At 43.0% G+C, this 23,981-nt stretch overlaps 1 protein-coding gene across 5 annotated transcripts in view; it reads left to right on the top strand.

The window, feature by feature from the left end:
• Gpm6b (glycoprotein M6B) overlaps window positions 1–23,981 on the top strand; it is a 150,139-nt gene that overhangs the window by 84,139 nt on the left and 42,019 nt on the right. Inside the window, exon 1 of one of the 5 annotated variants that reach the window (XM_048446205.3) lies at window positions 21,286–21,716. The exons of 1 other annotated variant lie outside the window; for it this stretch is intronic. In XM_048446205.3, the coding sequence (XP_048302162.1) occupies window positions 21,656–21,716 (61 nt within the window). In that variant the 5' untranslated portion in view covers window positions 21,286–21,655. Of the gene's footprint in view, window positions 1–21,285; window positions 21,717–23,981 lie in introns of those variants that run through there. 3 more of the 5 variants (XM_048446206.3, XM_048446208.3, XM_048446209.3) reach the window with 3 other exon arrangements.

Raw genomic sequence — 23,981 nt, 5'->3', positions numbered from 1 at the left:
AACTATTTGGCACCTGCAATCTAAGTGACAGTTAAAAATCAATGCAAAAAAAATCAGATTTGCACTCTCAATCTTTGCAGGGAAAAATAAACTCTACCTTCTGCATGTTCTGGAAGCATCTGGACTGTTGGAAGAGGTGAGATGGAAGTCTAGTTCTTGCCAATGAACAAAAATCCTGTGAGCTGGAACTTGGCATTTTTTCCTAAATAAATAGACTTGGAAGCCTTTCAGGTGCTCCGCTTTCTGCTGTAAAAAAGGAGACTATCCTGGCAAATAGCAGGAGCCACTTGAGTAAATGGATGCAAGCTAGATCCCAGCTCTTGCTCTCTTGGTGTAGATTCATGGTAAAACTATGGAAAAACTTAAATGGGCAGGCAAGATGGCTCAGTGTGGAAAGGTACTTGTAACTGTGCCTGTCGGCCTGAGTTTGATCCCAGGAACCCACATGGAAAAAGCTGAGAACTGATTCCCATGAATGTACATGTGCGCATGCACACACACACACACACTTCTTAGATACAACACCAGAAATATAAGGAACAAAGGGGATGCTAGATACATTGGCATTTTTATCAAAATTTAAAACATATGTATTGCAAAGGATACTATCAGAAAATAGAAATGCAATCCACGGAATTAAAGAAAATATTTAAATGAGAGTGAGTGTAGAGCTTGGCATGGTGGCACATGTCTTTAGTGCCAACACTCAGGAAACAGAGGCAGGCAGATCTCTGTAAGGTCAAGGTCAGCCTGGTCTACATTGTAAGGCCCTGTCTCAATAGAATGGAATTTAAGAGACTTGCGTTAAGAATGTATAAAAGGAGCTCACAGTTGGCAAGTCAGAATGAAAGTAAAAGATTTAATAGGACACCCCTAAAAAGACACCCAGAGAAGTGCAGGAAAACATGTCCTTTGGGACCCACAAAGCAAAACCACAATGAGATATCACAGCACACCTGCCGGAATCAAACATACAGAAAAGAAGTGTTGACGAGGGTGTGGAGAATTCAAACCTCTCACACTACTGGTGGGAATGGAAAACTGTGTAGGCTAGCCACTTTGGAAGACAGCCTGCCAGACTCTCAAATGGCAAAACATAGAGTTTCCTTAAGGCCCAAATATTCATCCCACTTCTAGGTATATACAACAAGGAGAGTTGAAAACTTGGTGAATGCAAAGGCTTATCTGTCATGTTAATATTAATGATAGCCCAAAAGTCAAAACTCAAAGGAAGGAACAGAATTTGCTATGTATTGCAATGGAATGTGACACAGCAATCAACAGAAACATGCTAAGTGTGGGCGATGTTTAGAAATCATGCTAAGTGAAAAAAATATGAGAAATCATGCTAAGTGGAAAAAAATATGAGAAATTATGCTAAGTGAAAAAAGCCTGCAGTGTTTTTTTTAGTTGCATGTTAAGTGTCCAGAAAAGGCAACTTTATAAAGAAAGTATTACTACTTCTTTGTGTCAGAGTTAGCAGGAAGGGTAGGGGCTGAGTGCTGGTGGGGTTAGGCTTTCTTTTAGAGGGAACAAAAACATTCAAAATCAGATCGTGGTGCCAATTACAGTAAGCAGAAAGCTAGGAATGTGTTCACAACAGTGTGTGTAGTTAGGTGAATTATAAGGTATGTCTGGGCTACCTTAGAAAAGCTGTATTTGGTTAGTTTTGTTTAAAAATGGGCTCTGGGTCTAATCATACATCATAACCAGCAAGAGAAATAAGTTGGGTAAATGTTAATAACACATGAATCTGTGCTGTGCCCACTGACTCATATTTTAATCCAGGCATAATGAATCTCTAATTATTGCTACTGTGTAGCTGAGGCTGATGTGTTTGGATAGATCTTTTTGACCATGGAAATAGTTGTTCTTTAATCAGGTCAATAAAACAATTGCTGCTGACAGATGGATGTGTTCCCTGTTCCACAGTGAGGTCATGTGGGGCCCCCTGGGCTTCACAAATCATAGGTGGAAAATGAAAGCTACTTTGTAGCATTTCTATGTATTGGACTCTAGGGATACAATGCATTAGATACATAAATTTGCACTGTATTGTTTGTCAAATTTCATCTGGTAATGAAATGATATTTGCTTAACACTTTTTTGTTTTGTTTTAGCTGTGTGTGAGAGACAGACAGACAGAAAGAGTGAGCAGGTGAAAGCGAGAGGACACCCTTGGGTGTCATCCTTAGGAATGCCATCTACTGTATTTGAGATAGTGTCTCTCGTTGGCCCAGAACTCATCAATTAGGCTACACTGTATGTCCAGTAGGCCCAAAAATTCTGTCTGTACCTCCCCAGTGCTGGATTAAGAAATGTGCACCACCACCACCACACACAGAGCCCTCTTCATTTGTTTTGAGATGGGGTAAAGAGGATCTTGTTATGTTACCCAGGCTATTACTGAACTCCTGGATTCAAGTGATCCTCCTGTCTCACCCTCACAAGTATCTGCAACTATAGTACATGCCTGGATACTTAACAGTTCCTGGATAGAGATGATGCTGTGTGGTTATTTTGTTACTTAAGGTAGAGAAATTACACCATCATTTTCAAATCAAAGGGTATAAGTTTCTATGACATGGCACCGGGAGGGGGAACATAGAGAAATCTTAAGGAACGATAAGTCTGGCATGCATAGATGCTTTGGAAGAAAAGATAATGTGTTATAATGAGATACGTTAGGGGAGCATAGACAGTGAGAACCAAATCATGGTTTCACATGCACCACGACCCTTGACTTGCACCTTGAAAATGAAGAGACATATATCAAGTTGGAAGGCAAGGAAGAGTGAGGAGAAAACTGGCCCAAGAAGCAGAAGCAAGAGGATGCACGAAGGTTAATTGTGAGGGCCCTGGCAGTGGAGCAGGCACCCTTGGTTTAGCAGAGAGGAGGGTAATTCATGTGTGCCATGGATAGACAGCCTGGCCCCGTGGGAAATATTTTCATTGCAGATGAGAGGGGAAACTCCATGAAAATTTTCATTTTGGAAAAATAAAGTTTGATTTTTAACTTCAGGTAGGCAATTGTGGAAATTGCAATTGGCCACTGTTAATGATACAAGTCTGAGGTCAGAGAAGGTTAAAGAAAGGAGTAAAGAGGGATTTGAACTATTGACCAGTACTAAAGTATCTGTTTAGTACTAATGTGGATGAGTTACGGTTGATACATCTTTAATAGAGAGAGCATGCATGCGCAGTATAGAGGGACATTGTCTACTATATATTATATGGTGGTATGGGAATATATTATTGCAACCACTAAGCAGATGCAGAACTACATCCATGGAAGTAGAAGTTAGCTAACTTCCCAATGTGGCTTAGCTGGTAAGTGGCAGAGCTATGATTTTAAAGGGTTGGGAGTAAAGGTGTCTTTGATGAGACGGAGAGCATTGGAGTTGGGGTATATGGGAGGCATCTGATGGGGATTAGGGATCAAGAAGAGCAATGTAATCCCAGCACTAAAGAGAGGTAGAAGCAAGGAAGAACTTTATAAATGTTGGGCCAGCCTGATCTACATAACTACTTACAGGCCAGCCAGGACTACATAGCAAGACTATGGCTCAAAACCCCCAAATGGAAACCAACAAGATGGCTCTGCGGGTGAAGGTACTTGTCACCAAGCCTACTGACCTGAATTCAATCCCGAGAGCCTACATGATAAAGAAAACCAATTCCCACAAGGAGTCCACCTCCATGCACTGCGGTATGCATCCACACACATACCCAAATAACTAGACGTTTTAGAAATTTGTTTTTAACCAAAATGAACAAATAATAAAAAGAAAAATGTGGGGCTGGAGAGACAACTTAGCACTTAATAGCACTTGTTGCTCTTGCAGAGGACCCACATGACAGCTTACAATTGTCTGTGTCTCCAGTTCCAAGGGATCTAATGCCCTCTTCTGACCTCTGCTGGTACCAGGAACACATGCTGTGCACATGTATGCATGCTGACAGAACACCCATACACATAAAATAAAATAGCCTCCAATTTTTTAAGGAATTAAAAGTAAACAAATAGCAACAAAAAAAAGAGAGAAATGGCTTAGTGGTTGAGGTCACGTGCTGCTCTTGTGGAGGACCCAGATTCTGTTCCCAGCACCCACATAGCAGCTCACAACTGTCTATAGCTCCAGTTCTAGGGGATCCAGTGTCCTCTTCTGATCACCAGGCATGTATGTGGTGCACATATATACACGCAGGCAAAACACTTGTACACACACAATAAATCTTTTAAAATTTTTAAAGGAATTCAACCTTGCATACTTTGAGTTTAGAAGGCTATATTTAAATGGAAGTATGTGCAAGTTTATGCATGTGTGTACAGCATGGTCCCATGATTTTATGCGCATGGGAGCACATGCGCATTCACAAATATGTTTATTACATATCAGTGCATATATTATGCCTATTTATGTATCTACGCATGTATGTGTAGTGTAAGTGCCAACATATATACACATACACTTTCATTTAAAGATTTATTTATTTTATTGAAGATAGATTCTTTTCTCATATAATATATCCTGACCATAGCTTCCCTTCCCTCCACTCCTCTCAGACCTCCCCACTTCCCTTTTCCCCCAGATCAGTCCCCTTTGATTCCCTTCAGAAAAAAGCAGGCCTCCAAGAGACAACAACCAAGCAAAATATTTTAAATCCTTCTAAATTCAACATATTCTAAGTTAAATCTATCTTCCCTGTCCTAATTCGACGCTACATCTTTCCAGTCCCATGTCAACTGCTATGTGCATGTGGATGTGTGTGCATAGACAAACATCTATGTGGCTGTTTGGTAAATAAGAGAATAGAGTTTAGAAAAGAAATCTTGTCCTCAAATCTGGAGTGGAGGCTCTGGGGCCAGGAGGAATCATTTGACTCTATAAGAAAAGGTGATTTTTGTGTGTTTCACACATGCATAGATGGATCCTAGGGAAAATAAAGGGGGTAGTCCAACCAGGGAAGGTGGCCATGGGAAAAAGGGGAGCAGAATTGCCTCTCCATGGGTAGCTAGCTACTCTGGGCATAACTCAGCTGAAAGTAGGAGCCTAAGAGCTATCATCTGAGTGTTCGGCGATGTTTTTTTCAATGTTTGATTGGCTCTACTCTGCACCAAGCAACAGATGAAAACCACTGACATTCTCTAATAGAAGAAGAGGGTAGGGAAGGTCATTAGACAACTCCAGTCAATCCCTCCTGCATTTCCCAGCCATTAGTGTGTAATTCTGCACTAAATATATGTGGCTTCATGGTCTCTGGACATGCTAGCATATAGAAATGTACCCCAGCTTTGCAGTTATGGGGAAGTCTCCAGCTTCATGGAGCAGCTGCTGTGAGCGCAGCCCCTCACCCAGGCTTTGTAAAGAATGCACAGTGAACTTAGTGGTTTCCCAAGTTGGATTGGGGTGCAATTGTACTTTGGGTAGCTGAGGGCCTGGACCCTCTGTAAAGGAGGCCACCCTTTTAAGGACTCCCTAGTGGTTTTGAGCTGCCATTAAAAGCTAAGGGGTCTTTAAAGCATTCATTCGGAGTCAGATAAATCTCCATTTTTCCTTTTCAAACTGAGAATCCGTCCTTGAGAGAATTAATATTTCATGGCATGGGTCATGAATCATTTCTCTCGCTAGTCCTAGAAGTTCGCTTGATTGACTCGTTTGTGTGTGTGAGCTCATGGGGGCGGGTATACGCTCACATGTGGGGAGGTGTTCACGCCCAAGTGCAGAAGGCAGAGGAGGAAGTCAGGTGTCCTACTCAATCACTCTTTTGTCATATCCCTTTAAAGCAAAATCCCTCGCTGACCCTGATCCCCCTGTCTCCACCCCACCCCACCACTGGTGCTACAGCCCTGGATTTTTGCATGAGTTCTGCGGTCTGAATTCAGATCCTCGTGATTGAGCTGCAAGCGCTCTGGCTCACTGCGTGCTCTCTACAGCTCCTCAAATGACATTTTTGTGACCTTTCAAATGGGTTAGGTCTGTTGTGTTTGGGGGGGTCTCCTTAGGCGAAAGCAAGCATGAAATGATTGCTGGCCTTCCACAGGCCAACCCCAGGCTAACACAGCCATGTTGCTTTCTGTTATCTTTCCCCCTCATTGTTCACGGAGATGGGAAACAGGTAAATAAATGTGACAGGGGTGTCCCCTCGGAGGATTTCTTCTCTTTGTCAATTTCTCTGGGCAGAGGAGGCCGTTCATACTCTGTAACAGGATTATGAAGGAAGGACTGTAGGTTGATAATTATTATTTTTTAATCAAGGAATTGAATTGCAATTTAACGACAGGAGGGCGGCCGTTTATCACCTAGTGGCTGAATAAATACTTTCTAATATGTTCCTAAGCCGTCAGAGAGGACGCTCGCTTGAAGAAAATTGAAAAGCATACGAACTGTTCAGAGGGAGTGCAGATCATTGAATTTCAGACACTGTTGCTAAGAGCTGCCTGGTGGTCCCCCTCCCCCCACACACACACCAGGCCCTGGTTTTTAAAAAGCAGAAGTTTAAAAGCCTCTTTTGTGCATGGGGGTGGGAGTGGGGGTGGTGGGATATGCTAATTGGTGGCACATTTCCCATCAGAGTCTTTTTTAGTACTGTCATAGCTGAGATATGAATGATGACAGAGAGGAGAAGGCAGCATCCCGAAGGGCTGGAGGCTCCTTATTGTTCCAGGAGAAAGGGGATGAATAGGGTGGCGACCCAGTCACCCGGGAAACCCCTCAGGTCTGCAGGCTGCCCAGCACCGGGTGCCTTCTCCTCGGCGTGTTTGGCCCTCCCTCCCCAGACGCTGGCTCCTGTCATCTTTCCTCCGTGGCATCATCCTCTAGGGGACTGTCCAACCTCTTTCAAGAGGGACTTTGTGCTTCAAATTAATAAATAAGCCAGGATGGGGAGGATGGGAGAGAGGCTGGGGTCAAGCTTCCACGTCCTAGACAAGGCATTGCCAAGGGGAAAAAGAGAGAAAAACTCGGTTTGTAATGACCTCATGATACTATGGCAGTAACTTAGGCCTTCAAAGGCTCGGCTTGTCATGGTTTAATAGTGTGAATTATATTTATTTTAATTGTCAATTTACCGGTAAGTTTTCTCACCAGATAACCATGCATGTAGCTCAGTTTTTATATTCGATACTTTCACCTTATTTTGAGCTAGAGTCTGGCACAGAAGGCACTATGTAGATCAAGCTAGCTTCAAATTCATGGGAAATCCTCCTGCCTCTGCCTCTCCAGTGCTAGGGATCACAGGTATGTCCCACCACACCTGGCTTAGATTTTTTTTTTTTGATTTTTCAAGACAAGGTTTCTCTGTAGCTTTGGAGCCTGTCCTGGAACTAGCTCTTGTAGACCAGGGTGGCCTCGAACTCACAGAGATCCACCTGCCTCTGCCTCCCGAGTGCTGAGATTAAAGGCGTGTGCCACCACTGCCGGGCCTGGCTTAGATTTTTTTATATATATAAGGCACATTTCACCAGGATGTCTGCAGAGTGAGACTACAGTATTGGATGTGGAGACTCCTACAGTCCTCAATAGAAAACCAACATGTTTTCCTTCCTTCTCAGAGTGGTTGATTTTTATCTGAGCAAGTGCATCGATTTAATTCCTTGTGGAGACATTTTAGCTAGGCTGCTTTTTAAATATGTGGATTTTTAATAACTGAAGAATAATGCATTCACTAGCAAGCAGCCATTAAGATAGGCAAAAGTGCTTCTAAACTGAAATTTCACATGACTCATTGGAGGCTGTCTTTGCAGTTGCCATGCATACTTGTGGCATAGTCTATGTGGGTCACAAATGTTAGCTGAATTCTCGATTTGTTTTGGTAAATATTGATGGCAGTATGCTTGATGCATGAAACAAAAATATAGCTTTATTGTCTTAATTGCAGTAGTTGCTAATGTTATTATTTTTTTAAAAAAAATGAGGGCTGGAGAGCTGACTCAGGTATTAAGAGCATACACTGTTGTTCTTCCAGAGGACCCAAGTTTTCGTTCCCAGTACCCACATTGGGGGGGGGGGGCGTAACCACCTAATACTCCAGCTCTAGGTAATTTGATGTCCTTTTCTGGGCTACATGGGTCCTTACAGCTCACAAACATACATACATATACACATAATTAAAAATAATAATAACTTTAAAGTAAAGCACTTGACTGCATCTTTTGGTTCCTTGGGTTATATATTCTGCAGTTCAAAGCATGATGACTGTGCACTATGGAAATGGGGAGTTGCACTCACACATATTGTTTTGGTCAATGGGCCACATGAATGAGAGTGGTCCCATAAGATTGCATTACATAAGGCAGTCCAGTTATCTTACTCTTTAGAAGTACACTTGATCTCACGACAAAGGACTTGCTTAGCCATTCATTTCTTGGAACATTGACCTTCTTTGCACAGCGCGCGACTGCAGTTTTGTTCCCATTCTTTCATAAGCAGTAATATGGACCAGACCTTGTTCACTTCAACCCCTTCACTCTACAAAGAAGGCACTCACTTCTGCACATGGGTGTTAATTGGCTGAAACTATAGATTTCGTGTTTTACTTAAATGGAGTTTCTTGTGTTTGGTGATCTGTTCACTTGCATAGTGAGCATACTTTTGCACTGCAAGTCACAGCTTGACAACAGCAGTCATTTTTTCTTCAAATGATTGAAATTGTAGTGGGTCAAGGAAATCAAAGTGAAAAAGCAAGTCAGCCGCCTGTTAGTGATTCAAAGTACTACTGGCCAGTGGGTGCATGCCCAAGCTTTAGCCCACACAGATCACAACATTGTGTGTGTGTGTGTGTGTGTGTGTGTGTGTGTGTATGGGGGGGGGGAGATGGAGAGGTATCATCTATGGGCGCTATAAGGGACAAGTTTGAGAGCCATATTAATCTAAGTAGCATCTTGCATTTGGTTCTGAGTCAGCTTTGGCATGGCCCTACCGCTCTAATTCAAATCACAGGAGCTTGAGGGTAGCAGCCAGGCGTGGTGGTGTAGGAGTGTAACCCCAGTGCTCAGAAGGCAGAGGTAAGAGGGATTCTTTCAAACTCAAGGTCATCCTGGTCTATATAACACATTCCAACAGCCAGGGCTGTACAAGGAGATAGAGCTGTCTCAAAAAAAAAAATTAAATGCAATGAAATCATGAGCACTTATTTCTATGGACTAATTTCTGGATTTCCCCCTATGAAATGTATTAAGTATGAAGGTAACAGGCTTGACAGTTATCTAATTTCTTTTTAATATTTTCACTAGTGCTAGCAAAACTAGTGGGAAAAAAATAAGTTACATTTTCACAACCAATATTAACTATTTTACATAATTCATGTGCTCACTGATCTGTCCTTGGCTGTGAACATGAGTTACCCAGAGGTTCCGTCTGTAAACCTGGCAGAGAGAGTACACATCGGGTCCTCCAACTAACACTTTGGATTAACACAGACCAGCTGCTCTGAGCACCTGCTTAGAGATAAAACTGGTTAAAGAGGTTTAAATCATCACAGTGGAGGCCTGTCATCCCAGGCCTTAAAGATGCTGAGAGGCAGGGGGAATGTCACAAAATTGAAGACCAACTTGTGCTATATAGTGAGACTATGCCTCACAAAACCAAAATGAAACAGAGAAGGAAGTAAACATCTTAAATTCTCTAAATATATTAGAACTTCATTTTCTACAACAGTGTCATGTTTCTCTGTCAATCTTCAGCATCAAGTGCTTAAAAAAGAAAGAAAAATGGCTTCAAACTCATGTTTGGGTCCGGGATTTGAAGAATTACCCAAAGCAAGAACTTGCTTTTTGTTCCATTAGCCCAAATATCAATGAGTGTTTCTTCTTGGGCTGTCTTCTTATAGCAGCTTAGGTTCTTTGAGTACCTTATCATCTTAAGTGCTTAGAGATACTTCATATTCTCCGAAAGCAGCCATTCTCCGCTAGAAGCATGCTAACCCTGTGTGCTTCAGTAAAGCTATTAGCCTTTCTACCCATTTGCTATCCAGAAAGGCACACAAATGTGCCTACCAACCTTTTCTTAACTGCATACAGTCTTTCTGCTTCTGCCTTGTACTTGGCTTTGGTTTTCCCGAGTGGGCGGAAATAAGTGGGCTCTCAGCTGGGAGCTGAGATTTGTCCATAATCCAAGTTTGTACCCGGAGAGTAGGTGGAACAGGTGACCATTATCCATCCATTATGTTCTGGCGGAGGCAGGTTGACAAGCTCAGTCCTACAGCTCATTGCCTTTGTGAAAAGGCATTTCACACCCAGTTCTAGTCCCACCTGTTCACCATAGCAACTACCTCTCCTGGAGGGTCCCTAGGTCTCCTGGAAAGCATGCATTCAGTCACTTAATCCTATGCCGTGGTTTAGCACAGTTTTATGTTAAAAGTAAATTGGCCAGCTGTAGTGATGCCACGCCCTTAATCCCGGTACTCAGTAGGCAAAGGAAGTCGGATCTCTGTGAGTTTGAAGCCAGCCTGGTCTACATAGTGAGTTCCAGGACAGCAAGGACTATCCAGTGAGACACTGTCTTGAAAATGACAAAACAAACTAACCAAGATCATGGAGCATTGATTTCCAAAGATTTATGCTGTCTTTTTCACAGTGCTCTCTGCTTTGGCCCAACAGGGTTTGATTTTTTGAAAAGTATCTTGTAGAAATGTATTAAAACCTGGGTTTTGCAAAGAATGTATATTTTGGGAAGAATTCTCTTTACCAAGCATAGACATTGTCGATTTGGTACTTGTGCCTTACTCCAAGAGAATACTTGGTAACTATGCATCAGATACAAGAGCACTGGACTGTAGTCGAGAGAACTGAACTCTCTTGTTTTGCCTTGTCCTGACTACAGGCTGGGGAAGGAGAGAAGAAGCTTACATGCTCTTAAATTTTTGTTCCTGTTTTGGATTTTTGGTGTTGTTTGGTTTGGTTTGGTTTGGTTTGGTTTGATTGGGTTTTGTTTTGTTTTGAGACAGGATTTCTCTGGTGTAACAGCCCTGACTGTCCTGGAACTAGTTCTGTAGACCAGGCTGGCCTCGAACTCTCCAAGATTTGCCTGCCCCTGCCTTCCGAGTGCCAGGACTAAAGGTGTGCTCCACTGCCGCCCAGTTGTTTGGGGATTCTTTGTATATCACATTTGTTTAAAATAAGATCAGAAGAAACGCGCAAAATTCTCGCAGTTTTCTGTGAAGAAATTCTAAATTGATTCCCATGTCTTTATCTCACATGAGCAAGTGGTAAAATGAAGGTTTCTACCCTGCCCTCTCGAGGCTGGACATGACTTTTCCACATCCATGGCGTAAATTAAATACAGAGATGAGAGATGGAGAGCTAAGCACCTTATTCTGAATTGACAGCTGCCATCTCGTAGCCACTTTGAATGCACAGTCGCCTATTCTTTTTCATTGGAGTTTATAACTTAGTGATGCTGCCCATAGCAAGCTGCCCTCCCCCAAGCATTTGCCGGGATTTCGCCAAATGCTTTGAAGTCAACACAGACGTCAGCCATCTGCCTGATCCTATTGTTATAAATTTGCATGTTGACAGCTTACTAGGTTAGGCCTCACAGGTAGGGCTAGCTACAAAATTTTCAGAGCTCAGTGCAAACTGAAAATGTGGTCTGTTTGTTCAAAGTACAGAGGAAGTGGCTGGAAATGGTAGCTTAATTGGTAGACTGTTGGCATGTACAAGGAGATAAGTTTGATCCCCAACATCGCATAAATTATGTGTGATTGTGCATGCCTGCAATCCCAGCATACCAGGGTTGAATACATAAGACCCCGTCTCTAAAGAAAGGATTTCAAGACCTTGATATCAAAGGTTCTTTTTGAGATAGGGATAGGAAACATGTTGCATGCCCATGAAGCTAGCTCTGTTTTTGTGATTTCTGACGTAAAGACACCCAATTGCGTTTGAAAAAAAATGGAACAAGAGGCAAATCTAATTTTCTTGTAGATGTTCAGGTGTTAACAAGTGTCCCCACCCCCAGCTTCCAGAAGCAAATTCCATCTATCTGTTAAAGAGGAAAACTACCCTTAGAGTCATGCTTTCTTTTAATCTTGTGGCTTTATTCATATCTTCCCCACTTATTTATGAGGTAGTCTATCCTTGTGCATCCTTTTCAGGTAGGCCCCCCTGGGTATGGTTATGGGGGTGGTTAGGACAAGATCAAAGAATGGTCGAAGGCTAGGAGGGACTGGGGACAGAAGTGTCCGTAGAAATCTGATCACGCTAGACAAGGGCACAGAAGTGAAGGCAGGCATAGTGGCTCATGCCTGTAATCTCAACACTCAGAAGGCAGAGGCAGAAGGATTGCTAGGAGTTCCATGTCAGCTCGGACTACAGAGTGAAAGCCTGTCTCAGAAAACAACCCTAAACTACAAAGTATGTGGGAGGCCCTCAAGGACAAGGAAAGATCTAGTAGGATATGCAATCACCCACTAGTCCTTCCTCTGCACCGCTCTGCCATGGGACTGTGTGACAGTGGTGGGAACATGAAAACCTTCCAAAATAGAAATAGCATTTTGTCAGTACCAAGTAGGAGGCATGGTGAGGCTTCGCAGCATCTTGTTAGGTTAACAATAGCCCAGTGGAGGATGCTCCTGCCTGAGTTCTTCCCATAGCTGATGAAGTCAAGGCTCAGGCAAGGTCGGGTGACATCACCAGGCTGGTCATGAGAGATCTGGCTGGAACAGATGGTGGGCAAGGATGTGGCTGCGAGATTATCATTCTGTCAGTGAGGTACCCAGTGCTGGGTTTTACAGAAGCGGGGAGGCAGGCAGAGTGCTCTGGATTACCACATTTGGGGGAGAAACTAGTATAAGAGGGCTTTCTTGTTTTTTTTTTCTTTTCAGTATTTCTTTTTTGTTTGTTTGAGACAGTATCTCAAGTACTCCAGTCTGTAGGTAAGAATGACATTGAACTTCTGATCTTTCTGCCTCTACCTCCCAAGTGCTACGACTCTAGGTGTGTACTACCCTGACTACTTTATGAGGTACTGGGGGCTTCATGGCTTCACCTGTGCTAAGTACTCTATTAACTGTGCTACATTTCCTACCCAAGAGAGCTGTTTCAAGAAAATCACCTGAACTCCTGAAGTTAAATGGTTCATGATGTTGAACACCTTTGTGCAAGGGCCCTTGTTTAGTTTTGTGTCTTTCAATTCTAACTGCCAGATTCCTGAATTCCCAGCATCAGCATCTGAGAGCCAAGGCTCTGCTCAAACTCTGGCCTTAGTCCAAGTCCCTTTGGTTCTCTCTGCTCTTGGTGTCTCTGTCCAAGGAAGATGGCAAGCCCTGCTTTCAATATTGTCCTACAGGCAAAAAGAAAGAAAGAAAGAAAGAAAGAAAGAAAGAAAGAAAGAAAGAAAGAAAGAAAGAAAGAAAGAAGGAAGGAAGGAAGGAAGGAAGGAAGGAAGGAAGGAAGGAAGGAAGGACGGACGAATGAACATGGGTCAACTTCCCTTCACAATGCTGGCATAGAGGATACCTACATTCCTCGTCCTTGAGCATAGGGCTGGGTCACACATCTCATAGGTTGGCAGCTGTGGGGTTCTATAGAGACAGGGTTGAGCCCAGTCACTCTGGGTTCCACATGTAGCCAGAGACCTCATTTGGCCAAGTGTCGCTGGTGCACATATAAAGGTTAGCCAAATATAACTGTTTGATGCTTTCTGTCTCCCAGATGAGGCTGAAATGCGAACTATAGTGAGTGGGCCTGGATGGGTCCTGTCACTCCAAGAGGAATGTGGTTGGGCCTCCCCGTGCCTGTCTCAGAAAATGCCTCTCCCTAGAAGCCAACCGACAGAAACTCATTAATCCTGGCATTGACTTGATTTGGGGGAAATGTGTGGTTCATAAGGAGTCTTTATTCTTACCCCGCCGGGAATATCCCATAACATTTCAACTTGTGTGATAGTTTACCATCTAAACGTCTTGTCTTCTAACTTCAAATTGTCTCTCTTTGATGAAGCTAGCCAAAGATTCAGAGACATAGCTGTCTTCGGTGGCCTTCCTTGGGGACACCCTATTGAATGTTGGGTTGCTCGAAAATGATCATTTCTACCCCAAGTGGAAAGCAGATAAATGTGAATGGTTGTCATCTAATGGACAGAGCTGGCCCTTACCAGTGAGAGAGAGATGGAAGGGTTAAGGCAACTGCTGAAATTGCAGAAGGTGAGGTCACCCAGGAAGCTACTGAAAGGAGAAGGCCTTGGGCCTGTGTCCTCAGCCGGAACTGGACCGGCTAGCTGGAGTAGAGTTTTGACAGATTCCCCCAGTTATAAAGTTAAGCAGCCCACTCATGGTAGAATACTGTACCCTCTGGGATTTCTGGTGATATAACAACAGAGTCATAACTGGAATTCCGAGAGCTGTAGACGAGACCTAACAAGGGGACTTGGAAGGTCTGCCCCTTGTTCATACCCATCTGGTACATGTGGCATTGATGTGTTTGTTAATCAGGAGTCTTCAGGGAGAGCTGGGTGGTGTACCCCTCTTAATGAGAGAATCCCAAATCCCTGTGGAATGTGATAATGAACCAAGAAGCACCTCCTCATTAGATCAGCTCTCTGTCTCTCGATGTATGCCCTGTGTGTACAGTACATTTTTTTCTTTATCAAAATCATTAGAAAGAGAGGCTAGAGAGGTGGCCCAGCAGTTCACAGCACTTGACTGCTCTTGTTGAAGAGCTGGGTTCAGTTCCCTGAACTCACACAGTAGCTCACAACCATTTGTAATTCCAGTTCCAGGGGATATGATGCCCTCTTCTGACCTCTGTAGGCATGCCTGCCTGTGGTGCTTGGATACAGAGACGAAACACTCACACACATACCTTTTCAAAAATAAATAAAAAACATTTTACAAGAAATAAAAACAGGGACTATGAGCGCATCTCAGCTGTTTGAGTGTTTGCCTAGCAAACACAAGGCCCCATGCTCAATGGAAACCTGGTGTGGTAGTGCACACCTAGATCCCAATACTCAGGAGGTGGAGGCAATACCAGGAGTTCGAGGTTATTTTTGATTGTATAGCAAGTTTAAGGGCAGCTTTGGGTATAAGAAACCCCTTCTAAAAAAAAAAAAAAAAAAAAACCCTAACAAAAACCAATCATCTGGCTTTCATTTTTTTTTTCATTTTTTATTAGATGTGACTGTCTTGCCAGGATCCACTACCCAGTATAATGACACAGTAAGGGTGTTCTTTCTCTCTCTCTCTCTCTCTCTCTCTCTCTCTCTCTCTCTCTCTCTTTTCCTCCCTCCCTCCCGGAGCCTCTGATATTCTGAAAATGTAAGGTCTGTTAATATCCACATGTCACCCAGACTCAGGCCAACAGCATCATCCTTCCACTATGTCACCTGTTGGGACAGGTTCTCCCTCCTAAGACTGTCCCATGGATGCTACCAGGTAGTGGATGTACTCTTCTCCCCAGAGGACAGGCTACACCAAAAACCTGCCAGCCGCAGCCACCTCTCTGGGGTGCTTTGAGTCTTGGAATTGGATAAACATTCATTTTCCTGTTTCCTCTGTCCTTGCTGCCATGTTAGAAGGAGAGCTGTCCCAGTTTGCCCCCTATAGCTGGTGCCCACTGTCCTCTTGATTCATTGTCACTTATCCACCTCCACTTACATCTTAATCTCTTCCAATCCCAGCTGCTTTTGCAGATCCAGCATTTGGTGGACTTGCTCTTGGCCACATTTCTCTCCTTCATCTGCTCCATCTCTCCCCTACCTTCTCAGAGTGCATGTCTTTAGTAAGATGGCCCACACTCTTCCCTCTCTTCCTCCCTTCCCAGTCCTCCCGTGATCCTTCTAAAAGCTGGTTTCCATTCTAGTCTCTGTGATGCCACTGGCAAGGAAATTGGAATTTTCCGTTTCAGTGGTCTTTGCCACATCCTCCCCGTCTGACTGCTTTGACTGTGCCACGTCCCCCGCTTCTCAAAATTCTCTCCCCCTGCGGCAGGCCCCCTGTCCTGGCTCTTCTCCAATATCCTTGGCCTCCTTTGAGAGTACTTCTCCGGAGGCCCCCTGAATTTAGGTGGTACTTGCATGGTGTTCTTCTCCGCGCCTTCTGCTTTGGCATCGCACCCACTCCCACTATAATTTGCTCTTCCCTGCTGCTCGCACTCAATCCTTCATTTCCAAAGCCTGCCTAGACTGAGCAGTTTTACAGGCATCGCTCACATGGCTTCCCAACGTGATTGTCTTTCTCAGTCTCTCTCACCTGGCAGGAGCTGAGGCGTACATTATCTCCCAGGTGCTGATATATTAAAGGCTTAAGCTCCCAGTACCTGTGAAGGTGCCGTTATTGGGAAATAGTCTCTGCAGATAGAATGAAGAGGGAATGTGGCCATAGTTGAGGGGTAGTCCTAAGTCCAATGTGGTTGGTATCCTTATGAGACACACAGAGAGAGCCCCGTGTGATGCCACGGGTGGAGGTTGGAGCGTAGTATGAAGCCAAGGAAAGAAGCAAGGCCTGACCGACACCTGTGGGAAGCTGGCAGAGGTGAGAAAGAATCTGTCTCATGGTCCCTTCAGAGAGAACACAGCCCTTTCCTCACCTTGGCTTTGCACTTTTCGCTTCCAGAAGCGTGACAGAATAATTTCTATTGTTTAAAGCTATCTGGTTTATGCTCCTTTGTCATATCGGTCGTAGAAAATCAGTCTATCCCGTGATCTCCTTGTGTTTCCTGTGCTCTCAACACTGATTCCTCCATCTCTTGTCCTGATGCCCAGTTGCTCCTTTCTGTCCTAGCTGGGTATAGAACCTTAATCATTTCCCTGTTGGTCATAGTTGCCCTGACTCTGGTCTCCTATATGTCCATCAAATTCCCCTCTCTGTACTCTTTCAAAAGTAGTTTGCTGTGTCCCAACTCCTATATGCCTGCTGTGTGTCTAGAATGCCCTGGGTGAGTTTTTAAAGATCTGATGACACCACGCCACACAAGCTGACTTACCAGCCACAATATCTGGGCGTGAGGTATATTGTTAAAGCCTCCCAGGTGACTCCGGGGTACAGCCAGCCTTTCGAACCATTAGCTAATAAGAGAATGTTAAAGTAATCATAGAAAACTAGATTGAAGGCAGTGGTTCTTGGCTGGGAATGACTTTCCTCCCTCAGAAACATGCATCTAATGAGCGGAGGTCAGTGGCATTCACAACCCAACCATCCTATATGTTCGGGGCATCACCACAGGAAAGAATGACCCCATGCTAAGTGAGGCTTGGCTGACATGGAGCAGCCTTGATATGAGAGAGAGGAAGGAAGCCACAACACTGAAATCGACTTTGAGATAGATGTCACCCATCCTACTTCAGAATGCCACAGCGCCTCCTGTGGGGAGCCCATTCCTCAACTGGGAATGTGGTAACTGTCCATGCTGCACCTGGTGTCGCCATGTGGAGCCCTAGTCTGTGCATCCCAAACTTATTCTTACTCTCTGTTTGAACATGTGACTCTGTGAAGCTTTTTTGTCGCTGTTGTTGCCTTTAGGACAGAGGAACTGACTGTTCCCAAACTCAACAATTGCTGTTTGGGCAGCTCCTGAATCTTCTAATGAGGCTACTGCCTGACAGTAAGTAAACAGCCGATGAGGCTGGAAAGTAAGGGGAAAACTCGCCTTACTCTCATCCTTGTGGGCATTAGCCAAGGGTCTACTTGGGAACAACCTCTGCCATTAAAGAGAACTACAATGGGTGATGGCTCACCCTTACAAAGATTCGTCATTTATTTATTTATTTATTTGTGGTATTAATAATTGAAGTCAAGGCTTTGCGTATTCTAGGGGAGAACTCTACCACTGAGCTATATCTTCAACTCAGACTTCACAATTTTAAAGCCATTTTACTTCATGTTATATATATGGGTGTTTTGCCTGCATGCATGTTTGTGTGCTACATGCATCCCTAGTACCCTCAAAGGTCAGAAGAAGGGGCCAGATCCCCTGGAACCGATGGTCGTGAGCTGCCATGTCAGCTCAACTCAGGTCCTCTGGAAGAAGAGCCAGTGCTCTTAACTACTGAGTCATCTCTCCAGGCCCTAGCTTCACAATTTTTCAAGAGTGTCCGGAAACATCATCTTATTTGATCTGTACTTTCAGATCAGTATATGGGATCATTTCCTGTAAAGTTCAGCAGATATAGGGGAAATAATAATAAGTAATGAACTCAAAAGGCATTTTCCAAAACTCACATTCCATGAAAAATAAGAAATTCAATGACTTTTTAACAACCAAAGGTCACGTGTGCCACAGCACACACAGAGGTCAGAGGTCAAAGTACAACTTTCTCTCCTTTCACCATGTGGGTCCCAAGAATCCAAATCAGGTTGTCAGGGCTGGCAGTGAGCGCTCTTACTCACTGAACTAGTGTACCAGCACTCTTGATTTGTGTGTGTGTATGTGTGTGTGTGTGTGTGTATGTGTGTATGCTTGCATGCATGCGTGCGTGTGTGTGCAGGCATGTCTGTGTGTGCTTGCGTGTATGCTTGCATGCATGCATGCGTGTGTGTGCAGGCATGTCTGTGTGTGCTTGCGTGTGGACGTGTGTATGTGTGCATGTGTATGTGTTTGCATGTGTGTGTGTGCAGGCATGTCTGTGTGTGCTTGCGAGTGAACGTGTGTATGTGTGCATGTGAGTGTGCTTGCATGTGTGTGTGTGTGTTTGTGCGTGTATGTGTGTGTGGGTGTGTGCGCGTGCGTGACTGGGTGGGGGGGAGTTCACCACACTGGCAGCCCAGGCTGGTCTCAAAGAGATATTTCAGCTCAGGCAGCCATTTCATATCCCGTTCATTCTATATATTTAGCTTTTCTGTCAAAAAAAAATATGGATGCATACCTAAAAAATATTTTAAACATAAGTTCTATTTTTTTCTCCTTGACAGGATCTCTGTTGCTTCTTTCTATTCTTTCTGTAGCATGTGTTTTAGCATAAAGATCTGTGAGGTTTTTGAAACTGCTTGTGAACTGGGGAGATGGTGATTTCCAGAAGTGCTGTCATAAATCATGGTCCTAACAAAAGTAAAATTATAAATAAGGTAAAACTCATGGATTGCGTATTTATCCGTATAGATAGACATTTTGCCCGACGGTTTTGATTTGTCGCGCTATTGTAGAACAACGGCTGTCCTTAAATTTAGAATGCCTGCTGTATTTCTTCCTTTTCACTTGTATTAATATTAAAATAATGTTCCTAAGGAGGTTCAGTGGTAGGTGCCGCCCCTTAGCCAGACCCTGTCTCTTACATAAAAACTATTAGTCTGAAGGAAGAGCCAAAGCAATTAATTTTGATAGTTCTAAAATTAAATGACTTCATTAGGCGCTGTATAAAAGATCCACCAAATTGTTAACCACAATTATACTTTTAATTTTCAATTACATCCATTCATTTCACTGTGTGTACACACATGTGATATGTATGATACATACATGATATCTATGTAAAGGTCGGAAGATAACTGTGGAAGTTAGTTCTCTTCTCTGATCATGTGTGTCCTGAGGACCAAGCTCAGGTAATACCTGGTAACAAGAGCAATCTGACCGACCCACAAGGAAAACTTTTATATGCTGTACTTTTCTGTCTGAATAGACCTAAGTTGTTCTTACACAACATGTTTTAGATTGTCCCATTAGTACACACTGTAAGTTTTCCCATGGAGGTACTCCCCTCCGCCTTCCCAGAGGCTGAAGTTCTAGGTGGTACACTTCCAATCCCTTCACATGGAGACAATATAATTGGCTGAAGCCATATTTCGGGGGAATAGCTGAGTAACTGAGTGTGGGCGTGATCTGCAGGGACAATGGCTAAAGTGGAAAGTGAGATGGAAAATTAAAAGAAAGTGTTGAAGCCGGCCAAACTGGTTTTCAAAGTCTTTTCTTGTTCAGCACAGCAGAAGTGTTGAATCTAAAAGGGCGTGAGAGATTATCTAAAACCAAAGCTTTAAAAGATCCGGCTGCTACAGGATTTTGATTTGGGATCTTCCCACATTGCTTTGAGGTACTGTGAAAAAGCCCCAGAAAATTTTGGAGACTGTTTTTAGGAGAGGTGGTTTCCAATTTTTCTTATTAAAAAATGTGTGTGTGTGTGTGTGTGTGTGTGTGTGTGTGTGTGTGTGTGTGCACGTATGTATCCGTGCGTGTGCACACACACAGACACACACAGACACACACACACACACACACACACACACACACACACATGTAGATCTGGAGGTCATAGGACAACTTGCACCCATCAATTCCCTCCTTCTACCATGGGGTCCCAAGTGATGGAGGCCTAGTGGTCAGGCTTGCAGCAGGCAGTTTTACCTGTTGAGCCATTTCACTAGCCCTCCAACTCGCCTTTAATGTTAACTCCCAAGTGGTGTCAAGCAGACCATGGTGGGTCCAGGATTCCTTTAATCCGTGGTCATCAATAGTTATCTTTGTATGTGACTTTAGTTTCTAGAATTTTTCCAGTCGGGATAATAAAGGTGAGTGGGTTAAATGCAATTGTAAAATGTCTTTGAAAGTGGGAATGCTTGGAAACTGGTAATCAAAATAAGGATTTCAATTCTTACTGTGAGTTAAGAACATTGCTTGTGCAGAAGGGCTTGTGAAATCAGCCATCAGAATCATTGGAATCCCTGTCTGTACAATAGCCGTGAAGTCAGATGTTTAGAGTTCGCTTAAAAAGTATCCTCTTGAGATTTTGACTGAGGCGTTCTAATGAATAAAATGCCATGCAGATGTATTTTTTAAAAAGAAAAACCTTTGATTTTCATATTAGAAACCACCAAAATATCGTTAGACATTCTTTTCATATACTGATTGTTGAATAAGAATGAGCTCCTTTTTAGAAATTGGGTTTAAGCTAAGATTTCTCATCTATTAATATAAAGACGTCAATTTTAATACTGAATTGCTATGTTGCCATTTTAAATCTATTTGGAATTGCTTCTTGCAGACTTTTATTCTCTTGTCTTTAGTATATTTTTTTTAAATCAGCCCATCTAGTGATTTGTGAAACAGAAGTATTTTTTTGTTTAAAAAAGGACACATCTTTTGAAGATTCTTTGCCAGGGTTTAGGGATAAATAGAATGAACAAAACCGATGCCCCAGAAAGGGAAGGCATAGGAAAACAGGCATTCTCCTGAGAGATAACATATAGTGTGGCCTGATCAAGTCACGTGGTGGGAGGGGGCTCTTTTCTTTCTCCTCCACATCCTTTCCTCTGATGTCACAAGTCTATTATTTCCTGGGAGAATTAATTAGTATTCATTGGGTTGCAGTTGGCAAGAAGAAAGAAGGGAGGAGAGAGAGAGAGAGAGAGAGAGAGAGAGAGAGAGAGAGAGAGAGAGAGATCTTAAGAGGGAGAGAGCAAGGAGGAAGAGCTTGGTGGGGAGCAGGACCTTCCCGGGGTACACTGGGAGTGGGGGCACAGAGTGGCTGTTTTATAACTGGGATCCTCGGTGACGTATGGTCGCCTGCTCCTTGGCAGCTGTCTTTATGGACCAGTAGGCAGAGCGAAATTGACGCTGACAAGACTTTTGCATCTTGGATGGCGCTGTAATCTACTGTAGTGAAGAACAGAGCCTCTCAATCAGACGGGTATAAAGAAGAGAGCCGGAGGGGAGTCCAAAAGAAAAGGAAGAGGAGGGGGAAAAGTGTGTGTTGGGGGGAAGCAGGGAAAAGCATTTTTGGTGGATGGTATGAAGCCAGCCATGGAAACTGCAGCCGAGGAAAATACTGAACAAAGCCAAGAGAGAAAAGGTACCCAGCACTCTGACAATAGCCTGTTTTAAAGCTTTTCACTGCGGGTGCTTAAAGGGGTTATCCAGGTTTTATCTCTTGTAAAACAGCTCTAAAACAATACCCGCTGGTGTGGTCTTGTAAAGGGTGGGTTTTGTCTTTCTCCTGGGGGTTAATGTTAAATTAATAGTGTAGCCTCTCTTGTATTTCTGTTTCAAGTTTTCCTATGTAACGTGGTATCTCATAGAAAAATGTCTGTAGTTTTTCACCTTGGGCTGCTGGAGTGGGAAAACTCTCGTTCTCTCTTTTTGTTTTTACTAAAACAATTAATCACAACTTAGGTCCTGTGTTCTGCATGTTACATTCAGGGATTAGGGGATGCGTTGTTCTGTGCTAATGCTGAGGAGGAACTGGAGAGACATGCATGCTAAATATGCTTTGGTTCCAATTATACCGGAGTGATTTAAATATGCTGTAAGTTTTTTATTCTAACATGATTGTTCTTTCCATGTATCAGACTATGACATGTAATAATCATTTATAGTCAGAGCTTGCCATCAGCTTTGTCCGCTAGCACTGACAGGAGGGAAGAGGTCTTTTGCTAATTGTGACTTAAAGATTTGGAGGAAGAAAACTGTCCAAGGGTTCCAACCTTTAAGAAAGTCTCAGACCAAGTCACAGTTTTGAGATTCAGACTTTGGAGAAATTGCCGTTATTGCACCAAGAAAATGGCAGAAACGAGACGCTATGCCTGAGGTCAAGTTTGATGCCCCGTAGAAACAGCTCAGCCACTGTTAGGTTAGTGGTGTCTGGCTATGCTGTAATTGATCTCTTCACTTCAAGATAAAAACTGTCATAAAATGCACAAAAACATGTTTTATAACTGCACTGGCTCAGGTTTAAAAAAAAAATCCATCACGCCAAGGTTCTTTTTCATGGCTTTTACACTCAATTGCAGTCCCTAAATAATAGTAATTCTTCAGCCACATTTTCTTTATGAATATATGGGTTGAGCCACATGAAATTGTTGCTGTCAACCATTTTAAACATGAAAAGCCCATCTATATGCAGGTCAACTTCACAGCACATTGGGATAAGGGCTGCTTATTTTCACATAGATTTTTTTCTGACTGTATTAATAATCCATATTATATCCATCCTAAACAGGCCAATTTCATTTTGAAAATCTAATTTTAGAAACATGATACAATCCACAAATTTACCATTTAACCACTTTAACTTACAATTCAGGGGGCAACAAGTACATAGCAATTTATTTTTAAAGTTGCTACTTTAGTATAATTCTTATATTAGGCCTACTCCTCCCCTAACAAAAGGCACTGTCTTTTCTTGCATATGATTTTTTCCTCATTTTTTTCTAATCTATGTGATTGGTCAAATAGCAATAAGTGAAACTCGGGTATATTTATCAGGCTTCGTTTCCACTACAATTAGATAATAAGTCGATTGCATATGTGATAATGTAGTAGTATCCTGGAGGAAACGTACCACAGTTCAAAGCATTTTTCTCCTAAAGTGGATGGTTTTTCTTTATGCGTGTTTTTGTTGTTGTTGTTAATGCTATGTTTGCCTGTGGCAGATAAAACCCCTGTGACCTCTACAAAACTGTCTATGTCCGCAGAAACGGATCTTTTGTTTTTCTCTCAAAAACAGAAGGCGTCAAATCTTTAATACACGATTGTGTGACTTGTTCCCATTTAGTCTCAGGGACTGTCGCTACATGGCATCATCCACATATTTAATGGCAGGTCTACAGGTTGCCACTGTATCCCCAGTATATGAAAACTGGCTAGCTATTGTTATAGCGGCAAAATTAGAAGCAAAATACCATTTTCAGAGGAACTTTAAAGGTGGCCAGGATTCATAAACACCAGTTGTTAAATAATTCAAAAATGACAAGCTACTAAGCGAAGGTCACATGTGTGGTACAAGACTGGATAAGAATCTGGGCCAGGAAGTTTATTCTTAATCTGCAGCAACAAGGATTGTGATCACTGTGTGGACCCCCGCTCGAAGCATTCTGGAAGATGACAGATCTTGATTGGGGTGACCAAGGTCATATGCTAGCTTCCCAAAGTCCAAACTCGCATAAGTACCTTTGTCATCCCCGAGTTTGCTGACCCATTGTTATAAAACGGTAGCCACAAATGGTCCCGTGTGTTCATCTCTTCGGCATTCCTTCAGATGTGAGGCTGGGGCCCTAAAACCTATGCTTAGCTCATTGACCTTATCATTTACAAACTTAACAATATTACTTATAAAATG

Source organism: Myodes glareolus, chromosome X, assembly GCF_982192425.1.
Source record: "Myodes glareolus chromosome X, mMyoGla1.1, whole genome shotgun sequence".
NCBI classification, from domain to species: domain Eukaryota; kingdom Metazoa; phylum Chordata; class Mammalia; order Rodentia; family Cricetidae; genus Myodes; species Myodes glareolus.
This window is presented reverse-complemented; position numbering and strand designations above follow the sequence as displayed.